Genomic DNA, 11372 nt, shown 5'->3' on the forward strand with positions numbered 1-11372 from the left:
TTAAATATTTGAATTTAAAGTATCAGGATTTTTTAGACATATATATGAAAATAGTATTGAGTTTTTAAAAATACGTGAAACTTTTTTTTTGAGAAAATTGGTAATGATATATATAAATTATTGGGTTTTGTTAGAATATTTTGGTACCGAGTAATGTTTTTTTTTTTTTTTTTGAACGAGCTGAAGAATATTTTCAGTGATTTTTTCAGTATTTTGTGCTATTTTATATGTTTGTTTTTAGATAGTAGTACTATTATACAAATACAGGCACTTTTGGGTGTTGGTAATTTTTTACCTTGGAAAAGTTTATATATCAAATAAATAGTTTTGTTTCTGATATTTTAATGAATGCTGGTATTTTGAAGTTATGTATATGATGTATATGGAAATCATCAGTTTCCGTTACATGCAGATCGGTATGTCGTGCTTTCTCTTCTAGAGCTTAATGTAATAGATATTATAATAATATTACCAGCTTTTTAACATATTTTTGATTCTATTGAAATAAACAGTCTTGTAGTTATTTCAAACGATAGTTGTCATTTTTTTTTCTCTTTTATTTTCTTTTAGAAGAAAATAATTGCTTATATGGTGTTGATAGATTTTTATGTTTAATTTATTGGTTTTCATTACATTAGGATTCTTTAGATTTTTTAAAAAGATCTAATATTTTTTATTTTTTTTTAATTTTCCAGTGTATGTAGTTGAATTTCTTATTAATTGTTGCTTGAATTCTGGATCTGTTGAAAATAGACTAAATAGTCAATTTGGTATTATTGGATTATTTTCTTTGGAACAAAGTTCTAATAATGTTTTCTTGTATTTTTTGTTTGAGAATTAAATATCTCTGTATATGAGGATTTGTATGATGAATTAAAAATTTTAGGAAATAGTGTGTTCTTTTTGATATCAAATTTATTGCTTTGGAATTAAGTTTATTGAATTGTCTATTCAGAATACAGTTAAAATTGTTTTTAAAAAGTGGATTGAGTTGCTCAAAGAGTCATTTCATATTCATATAGATATCTTTTGCTCTTTTTTTAGTTTTCTTTTGTCATTTTCATGTATTTTATATTTAGTATTTGTAAAAATATTCATGAATTTATCAAAATTTCAATAGTTTTGATTAAAGAATTAGTGAGCTTTTCGGCTTCAGGAAAATGTTCTCGCGAAGTTAATATTCTATTTTATTGTTTAAATGGAATACTTTATTTAAAATATGATCTTTCTTTTATAGAAGATAATGTTGCTGATTTTGGTAAAATATTATTAAATTTGTTTTGCCAAAGAATTTATAGATTACTGTAAACATTAAAATAATGAAATGACTTTTTTTAATTGCAGGATTTTGATTGTTTAATAATGGATGATGATAAGTCATTGATTGTTTATCAAAATAATCTAGAGAAAAGCATTGCATTATTAAGAGATTATATAGATGCAAAGTATTCTGTTAATAATGTAAATATGCGTGTTTCATTATGCATGGAAATTGTTTTGTTAGGTAATAATTGTTTAGATATTTTTAGTATGTTTGAATTTTATTTAAAAAAATCGATTGTTTATTAAGTTTTAATTTGGTGATAATTTTATTCAATTTGGATTTTTCTTAATTAATTATTTTCTTGTTTAATTGATAGGCTGACTGAAGATAATGTTTCTGAAGTTTTGGAAAATTTTGTAAAAATTTGTTTGACTCGATATGAATTGGAAAGATCTGATGTTATAACAATTTCGATAGATTTACTTACTATTATAGTCAAAAAGTGGTTAATTACTGAGAAATTGTCTTCATTAAGAAAAGTTTTTGGTAAGATTTTTGAATGGATATTAAAAGTTGTTTTAGAAATTTATTTGGCATCTTTCTTTTCTCATATAAGGGCGTTAGAATTATTGTGTTTTTGAAACTAGCAAAAGCAATAGTTCGAGTTTACAATTATTAAATATAATTTTTAGTTTCATATTTTTACAACTATTAAAGGATAGTGACTTAAAAATTCTTTATTCTGCAGTTATGGTTGAGTTTATGTTTGAGATATATACTCTTGTTGAATACTCTAAGGTTTATTTCGATATTGTTAATCAATTAGAAATAAGTGAGGGAAAATTTGAAAAGATTGTGTTGTAAGCTCTTATTTTAAGTAGTATTATAATTGTATTTGAATATGTAAGAAAAGTTGCTTTTTGTAATTTAATAGAACTAGGAAAACTTGAATCTATTTCTTATTTTGTTTTAAAGTGTTTATAATGATCACGTAAATCATTGCATCTTAGCTTTGAGTTATATCTTTTTAGTGCTCATCGTTCTCAAATTATTAGGTCATGGTAGATTTTGAGGAAAAATTACATGTTTCCTTTTAAAGTTTTGAAGTTTTCGTCTATTATTGATTTTTATTCTTCAGATTTTGATGAAATAATACTCCAACTCAGGGGAAAATGAATATGTTGTTGAAATATTTAATTTAATTCAATTATTTTTAAGAGAAAAAATTAATGTTTTTCATAAAATAGTTGAATATACTTTATTATCTTATAATGAAAGAAATATAGATTCAGTTTTAATATTTAATTCTTTTTATAAAAATTGTTTGGGAGACGATGAATTTATGTGTCTTTTAAAATCTAAATTTCTTATGATAATTAGTGTGCTATTTGACTTTGAAAGATGAAATATATGCATCAAAAAATTTTAGGTAGTTTTGTTTATATTGTAAAACGAATAGTTTTGAAGAAATGATTAATTTTGATATCTTTCATTTATTGCTAGAATTATTTGGTTTTTTTATAAAATTAAAACAGTTTTAAAAAGTATACAGGATCTTTGCAAATATACCGATATATTAATTTTGCAACTAAATAATTCATATATAATAATATACATTTTTCGACATTTAATGTTACGACATTTAATGTTATATTGTCAATCAGTAACTTTTACTATTGAAAAATCTTTATATTTATGAAAATTTAGAGTATATATATGTTTATTGGATAAGAGTATGACTTGTGGTTATATTTTTCAGGTTTTATTGAAAGGGTTGCAAAAGTTTTAATGTTTTTCTAAATACTTCATTGACGTTTTAGGAATGCTTCAATATCTTTTAATGTCTACATATCATTGTTGTGATTTTTTTACACTTAAGTTGATTGTTTTTTTAAATGTTATTATGAATCTTATCAAATTTGGAATTATTAAAACATTATTTTAGTACTTTATTAATAGATAGGCTTTTTTATGGATTATTGAATATTGTAGTTTGATTGATGGAATATATGAGTTATCTATTTTTTTTTTTAAAGTCTTATTATAACATCATAAATTTTTCTGATTATTTTTTAGTTATGAAATCTTAGAATATTAAGATTCTTTTTAGATTGTTAAGTAATATAAAGTTTTTTGATTAGGATTTTGCTTTATGTTTATTAGAGATCTTACAAATGGTTCCATGGATTTATTACTTAAAAGTGATGAGTTTACTGAAATTAAAAGGATGTTATTTTTTATGTGTAATACATTAAAAATATCTTCTAATTTTTTATAATATAATGTACAAGTTTTAGGTCAATGGCTTGTAAGAAATAAAATTTTAAATAAAATAATTTAGAGGAATTTATAAAGAATGAAAAATTATCTGAATTTAAAATAAGGGTATTCATAGACTCTAGGTTTAATATTTTATCTGCAGTGTTTTGTTTTTTAGTCGATGAAGATCATACTATTATTGTAATTATAGAAAAAATATTTCTCTAAAAGTATTCAATGAGTTTGTAGATTGTAAGTATAAAGATATTGCTTCTATATATACGTCTGATTTATTTGTATCTGAGTAAAATCTGCTATTGGAGTATTCCTTTTTAAGATTCGATGATTATTATTGGAAAGATAAGACTGTAATATTTTCTGATTGGCTTTGGTCTTTGCTTCGAATTGTTCTGTATAATTTTAGTGATAATTTTGTATTTGGATATTTAGGTGATTTTGCTGAATATATAAGTTTTTTTGAAAAAAACTTTATTTTTTCAGTTGATTATTTATTGCTTAACAAAAATGTTAGAATAGGTATGTTTATTATAGCAATTTTAAATAAGATTGTTATTTTTTTTTCTCAATATGAGGATAATTTTTATTGTCTATATATTTTTTTAATGATAAAAATGATACTTTATTTTTTCTCTTAAACATCTTAAATACATTATTCGGGGTTTGATTTAAATTTTCGTCTTGAAATGAATTATTTTAATGTTGTTCTTGCTGTTGTTTCTTGTTAATTTTGGGAAACATCATTATTGTTTATATGTATTTATTGGATATTAAATGATTCTATTATTGATGACGAGATGCTTAAGTTACTTTTTGTTGTTTATAAAAGAATAGGTGATTTTGATTTATTTTATGAAATACCTTGTATAATATCCTTAGAAAATATATTATTTAGGCATAAGTTTGAGAGGAATGGATAGAAGAGTCTTTTTACATGGTACAGTATTGGAAAATGATTATAAAATGTTTTCTTAATAAAAGTGAGCATGTATTTAATGATAGAAGTTTTTGATATGTTGGGTTTTTGATTATTTTCCTGGATGATTTTTTTTTATTTTAATAATATAAATTTTGATTTTATAAAGGATTAATATTTGTTTTCTTGAAATTTTGAACAATGGGGTTTTTCACTTGCACCATTAGGCTCTAATTTTGATTATATTGTATATAATGTTTTGTAGTTAATAATGGTGTTTAGATAAATATTTTTAGTATTTTAAGTAATGGATATTTTTCAATAATAAGTACTTGAAATTACTTACTTATGTCAGATAAAAGGGTAATTGGTTTAATAATGTTTACAGAAATTGAATTTTTTTCTTTATTTTTTTCTGATGTTTGGTTTTGTTGGCAATTTTGGTTATTTATTATTAATCTCATTATAAAGTAAGGACTTTTACTTGCATCTTTTTTCTGATTTTGCAAGATTTATTGCTATTGAAGCTATTTTATTCTTAAGTTTTGTTGAGCTCTTCTGAAAAATACATTATTTGTAAAATATTTTGTTCATAAACCATTAATTCAGAAATGATTGCTAAAATCTCTTGTAGAATTGTGTTACGTGGTTTGTATCAATGATAATTTGCAAATTGCATTTTCGGCAATTTATGTATGCAGAAAAACTTTTGAAACATGATTTAATGGTAGATCCTGAGTTTCTATTTTCTGTTGTAATTCAGATATCAAAAGTATTATGAGATCAAGATGATAGAATTAATTCTGTTAGATTGTTATGTGATATAGTTGATAAAAATATTGGTATTTCTGGAGAATATGAGATATCGTCGGAATTATTTATACAATTGGTAATAAAGAGTTGCTAAAGTTTTATATTAATAAATTTAAGCTTTATGGATATTTTATTTAAGATTAGAAGGACTTGATTTTATTATGATGAATTATTTTAAATTTGCTGTTAAATTTTTAGGTGATAATAAGCATGGGGATGAGGTTGGTTATGTATTTTACAAGTTTGGTTCTTTTTGTGATAAATAGTTTGAATCTTTTAATGTTTTTGAAAATTTTTTGAAAATTCAAAAATTAAGAAAACAAGAGTCAAGAACTTATAGTATTAGATCGGATGATTGATAATGTTTTTAAATATGATTAGAAAATTTTGCTTTTTTACCTAGTTAAAGACTCTTTGATATTTATAAAATAGAATTTAATCATTTAATGGAAAATAAGGAAATTTATTTAGAGAAAATAGAGAAAAGTATTGAAAATTATTTAAGTTTGATTTTTTGTGATAATTATGATAACAATATTTTTAGATGTATGAATTTATAGTTATTAAATATTAAAAACGAAAATGTTAATCAAATAGTACATAAGTTAATTTATAGTATAGTTATTTGTAAGTTTTTGACTTTATTTAATTAACTTACATCGAGACTATGAAAATAAGAGTTTTTTTCAGTCTGTTTTATATGAATTGGTAAAACGTATATGTATTGATCATCATTACCATAGCTTGTTTTATCTGGTTTCATTGAAGTATTTAGCTGATAAAGATGATAAATTTGGATTGCTAAGAAAAAAAGCTATTGATGAAATTTTATGTGAATTTTCATTGCCCAAAACATTAGAAAATATGTTTACACGATGAGTTTTTGTTTTGCATATTTTGGTTTTGCTATTTATAAGATGGAAAGAAATAAATTTGGGACAATTAATATCACATTTTCTGCATATTCTAAATTTAGTCTATTTTTGGATGAAATTTCAAAATATAAACTTCCTCTTTCAACAATGAATATATCAGCTTGTAATGGTTGCAATTATGACAATGTTCCTGTTATTTTGTATTATGTTTCTTATTTTATGCTTGTTTCTAATATTAGCTTACTAAAGGTTATAGAATGTGTAAGTTGATGGTTGTTTTTATAAACAGCTGGTAATTTTGATAAATTTTGATTTTTTATATCAATATTAATTTGTAGGTTAAGGGAAATAACGATGATCTTCGCAAGATGCTATTATGGAGTAAGTTTTTTAACAAGTTCATGCATTTTTTCAAAAGAATCGTTTAATTAGACAAAGAAATCTAAGTATATGCATATATAAAGTTCTTCCTTTTGCAAAAAATATTGGTATTCTTGAATGGGTTTTTCATACGCTTCCTATTTAAAATTATTTATATTTTGCTTATGAAAAGTATTATCCAAATAATTAGAGTCCTATTAAGTGTAGAGAAGCAATAAATTGTATTTCTAAAGGAAATTAAGCTTAGGATTTATGAAAAAGTTATTTTGCATTTTAAAACTGTTAGACATTTTTTTACTGATTATTATTTAAATTCTAAAGATTGGTTTCAAAAACAATTAAATTATACAAGCACTGTTGTTATATCAATGTTTGGTTATGTATTAGGTTTAGGTTTTGGTGATAGACATGGATATAATATGTTGATAGATAAAACAGATAAAGAAATTGTTCATATAGATTTAGGGGTTACTTTTAATCTGGTATTGTATTTTTTTTAATATAGATGTAATTAATTAATTGTTAGGGTAAATTTTTGTTAATCTCTGAAACTGTATCATTTCGTTTAATAAGGGATATTGTGGATGGTATGGGTATAACACAAACTGAAGGAGTTTTTTGATGTTGGAATTTATACTAAATGTATTTCGTAAAGTGTTTAGTATTAATAGTATATTAGAAACTTTGAAATATCATCCATTATATAGTTGGTATTTAAAGCTGTATAAAATAAAAAATACTTAAGATTATATTACCTTTAAAAATTAGGAAAATATAAAAAAAAGAAGTATTAAATGATGATATTGAGTAATACTATATTAATGGTAAGAATAAAATTGATGGAACTGAAATGGAAAGAACTTTGTTAGTTGTGTCTCAGAAGTTGTTAAAAACATTAAGTGTTGAAGCTATAGTAAATGAATTAATACATGAAGCTATAAGTTCAAATAATTTAGTGTTGTTCTACTGTAAAGATGCTTATTATTAGTATATATTTTTTTATATAAATAGGATGGGCTACATATTTTTAAGTTGATTATATAATAAAAAATTTTTTATGAAATTCAAATATATAATAATTTCGAAAATCATAAAGTATGTATATATGAATATTATAAGTTTTGTTATTCTTACTAACTTGTATAATGATATGTTTTTATTTTTTGATTATTGATATACAAATTTCGTTTTAATTATTAAATGTTACTTTTCCGAATTCTTTTGAATCTTTAATTGCTTGAATTTTAAGCCATAACATGTCTTTTTTTTGAATGTTAGATAATGTCTTTTTTTCTAGATATTTCCATGATAAAATAGTTGAGGATGGAGCTTCTTTTTCTAGAAAAAGTTTCTGAGAAATAGATAATTTTTCTAAAAGCTGATAAATATTTAATGATTCACCATGTGGAATCTTTTCTGGGTTTGAAGGTGTTATACAATCCATATTTGTTTCTTTTCTTAGTACATGATCTATATCTATACTAGAAAAAAATGCACATGACTTGCTTATTAATAATAGATTTTTGCAAATAATATAAAATACCTGTGGAACATCATTAATTCCAAGTTTTTGGCTAAACATAGCTCTTGTCCAAAGATTACTAACTTGTAAAGCAAGCGCTAAAATATATTTATCTTCTTCATATACTAAGTAACGAATTTCATCATGTACTGTTAGAACTAGTCTTGCATTAATTTTATATGTTTTTATTAAATATTCCATTGAAATAATTAATAAATGAAGATAATCGACTCCAGAAGACTGAATTACCCAATTTATTCTTGATGTTATAAATCCACCTGGATTAATATTTTTAAGTAATAGTGCTTTTGTTATAGAACAACCTAATACAGGTGTTTGAGGAATTTCTTGATTTGCAATTTCTTCTAACATATTAAAAACATAGCTCTCTGTACCACCATGCCAAAATCGTTTTCGGGGAAAATATTTTGATAATTTTTTTTTTTCGTTTTCTTTAGAAAGAATGTGAGTAATCCATGATTTTTTTCCTTTAGTAGAACTATAAAGTTTTGTTGCTATTTCTTTAGCCTGTTTTTCGCTTAATTTTGGATTAAATCTTTGTAATAATTGAATTGCGAAACGAATCCCTGCTCCATATATTCGACTATAATTAAAAATCTTGAAAAATCAATACTAAATATCATAATGTTATTAATAGAAAATACTTTAGCATTACTTCGTGATATTCCTAATATTTTTGCTGTAACAGAATGCATATCTGTTTCTGCTGATCTTGTTCCTTCTAGAGTCATCCATCCAATTGCTGTAGCTCCATGCATTTTGAATTGAGAATCTCCAAAAAGACTAGCAATCCATAATTCTTCTGAACTAAAAAGAAGTAAATATATGGATAAAAATGGTAAAACTTACTCAACATCTGCGCCAACAAATTTATATCCAGAAGGAGCTTTTATCATTGCTTTTAATTCAGAACCAATTCTATTTCTTTTTATATTACTAGCTGTTAACCAAGTATTTTCTACGGCACGTCGAGTAATAGTTCCCATAGGGATTATATGAGGGAGGATTATTCCTAGGGTATTTTGAGTATTTTTAAGCCCAATATCCATTTCATTGTCCCATATTACTAGTTGAGACATAATTCTTTCTCTAGAGCTAATCCAATAAGAGCATGCTGCATTCATATTTAAAGCTTCTCTTGCATATGAAATTTCCGAGTTTAATAAGCCGTCTTCAAAAGCTTTTATATAACTTTTAGATAAAGGAGAGCCACAACGACCAGATGGTCCATTTTTATTTGGAATTTTAAAGTATGAAGCACTAGTATTATTTCTTAAAGTATCAATTGATTCTTCTTCCATGTTACATAAAATATAGTTTTCTGATAGAAATTTTTCTATAGCTTCTTGATTTGTAACTTGAAAAGTCCATCCATATTTATCAGACCAGACTAATGGATATCCTTCCCAATTTAATCGTAAGAGTAATGGTGCAATTCTAGACCTAACAGTAATATTTATTTCACTTTTGTTTGATGGAAATAATTTTTTATACCAATTTGGAAATCCTGGTTTTTTTTGTTTTTTTGCTAACCTCTTTTCACCTGTTTTTTTGTCTGTTACTATTCGAATAGGTTTAGTATTCCAATCTAGCTGTTTTAGCCACGGATCGTTTTTTATTGTGTCTTCATTATTTTTTTGATCTAGTGCATTTTCTACTAATTTTATAAGTCTTTCATGAACAGATCTTGAAAGATTTTGAAATATCTTCTCTGATCTAGCTGTATACGATTCCCAGGATTTATCAACTGGAAGAAATGATGATGATATTTTTAGAAGTGCTCCAAAACTTGCAGGATGTGGACAGAGTTCTAAAAAAGAGGGGAAAATGCTTTTGTAAATTTTATGAGTAATATCCACATCATTAGCACAATAGTTCATTAGCATATTGAGTTGATTTTTAACACCTTTTCTGTCAAGTTTTTCAAATAAATTCCTAATATATTTATTTGGTTTAATATGACAATGAAGTTTAGCTACTTCTTGAAGGCTATTTGATGAGCTGTTAGACATCCATAATTCTTCTGTATCATTTTCTTCTAGTTTCTCTAATAATTTAAGAAGTGTTGGTGTTGAAGATTCTTCTTTGAATTTTTTTTTTAGTTCTTTATATTTTTTATGTTTTATCCAAGTAGATTTTTGTCTAGAACACATTCCATTTACTGCAATATGCAGCGACATGGTATCTATAAAAGCGTTTTCTTTTTTTATTATACTATACTCTTCTTTTGTTCGAATCCTATCATATCCAACATTATGTCCAACAATTATTCGTTTTCCGATATCTCCTATAGATATAAGTTGTCTAGGAGATTCTGACTCTTCAGTAACCCATGGCGATAACCATCCATACCAAGCATTTTCCGTAGCTGCGCATGCGATAACTGCAAAAGGGTTGTTTTTATACAATACTTCTACATCAAATACCATAGATTTTTCATTAGGATATTCTATAGGTTTTGTAGTTCCATCTGAATTATATTGTGTCCAACCTGATCTGATGATCCAAGAATTAGGTTTAGTTGGTAAAGTTATTGAAGCAAATTGTTTTGAGTAGCTAAGATAAGGCTCTGAAACCTCCATTGCTATTCTATAAAAGTGTTCATCTAAATTTTTTCCTTGTAAAGGTGGAAGATCAAGTTCAACGTCTTCGGTAGGTTTTGTATTTTTTCCTAGTAAATTATGTTCAGTTAAATGTTTTCGAGAAAGTTCAATTAATTCACTATCAGGTGGTTGTAGTCCATCAGGAAAAAGTTGTGAATGCAAATTTGAACTGATATGTTGTATTCCAAGTTCATTGAATCTTTTTTTTATTATTTTGTTTTCATCTGAGTATTTTCTTGTTTGATAAGTTATTTTAAAACTTTTAGTTTGAGCATTTTTTAGGTATGTAGAAAAAAATGTTTCTTTTATGATATTTAATTTGGGTTTTTGTTTTAATGTATAATAATATTTTTTATATTTTGAATATTTTTTATGTTTAATTATTAAAAATGTGTTATATAGTCTCATTATGTGATTGAACCTGTCATAATTTTAGAATTCATAGATCTTCATTGAATTTTTTATTTAAAATTTTATTTGTATATTTATCAATTAATTATATATTTACTGCTTTAAATGTGTTCTTTATGAATTTTTAATTTTATAAATTGCGTTTAGTGAATTTTAAAATATTAAATTTTAATAAAATGAGATGTATATATGATACTTTTGATAATATTTCTTTCAATAATTATATAAATATTTTAAAAAAATTAGATTTGGCTAAATGATTAATGGTATTAAAGATTATTTTAAAAAT

General features: G+C 24.1%; 3 protein-coding genes across 3 annotated transcripts; 2 read left to right on the plus strand and 1 right to left on the minus strand.

The window, feature by feature from the left end:
• Positions 1–1362: 1362 nt before the first annotated feature.
• Positions 1363–2329, plus strand: T551_02616 (uncharacterized protein; the record flags this gene model as incomplete). Its single annotated transcript, XM_018374879.1, has 6 exons — positions 1363–1532; positions 1641–1836; positions 1881–1928; positions 1982–2124; positions 2173–2238; positions 2296–2329. The coding sequence occupies 6 exons, from the start codon at positions 1363–1365 to the stop codon at positions 2327–2329; spliced, it is 657 nt and encodes a 218-aa protein (XP_018228759.1).
• A 3858-nt stretch (positions 2330–6187) lies between these two features.
• T551_02617 (uncharacterized protein) lies at positions 6188–7514 on the plus strand (the record flags this gene model as incomplete). Its single annotated transcript, XM_018374880.1, has 6 exons — positions 6188–6406; positions 6484–6530; positions 6578–6647; positions 6760–7008; positions 7053–7139; positions 7356–7514. 6 exons carry the CDS (start codon positions 6188–6190, stop codon positions 7512–7514), a joined length of 831 nt encoding a protein of 276 aa, XP_018228760.1.
• A 201-nt stretch (positions 7515–7715) lies between these two features.
• On the minus strand, positions 7716–11080 carry T551_02618 (DNA-directed DNA polymerase gamma MIP1; the record flags this gene model as incomplete). Its single annotated transcript, XM_018374881.1, has 4 exons — positions 7716–8027; positions 8070–8666; positions 8714–8876; positions 8919–11080. The coding sequence occupies 4 exons, from the start codon at positions 11078–11080 to the stop codon at positions 7716–7718; spliced, it is 3234 nt and encodes a 1077-aa protein (XP_018228761.1).
• Between the last annotated feature and the right edge of the window lie 292 nt (positions 11081–11372).

The sequence above is a fragment of the Pneumocystis jirovecii genome (genome assembly GCF_001477535.1).
Source record: "Pneumocystis jirovecii RU7 chromosome Unknown supercont1.12, whole genome shotgun sequence".
Taxonomy (NCBI): domain Eukaryota; kingdom Fungi; phylum Ascomycota; class Pneumocystomycetes; order Pneumocystales; family Pneumocystaceae; genus Pneumocystis; species Pneumocystis jirovecii.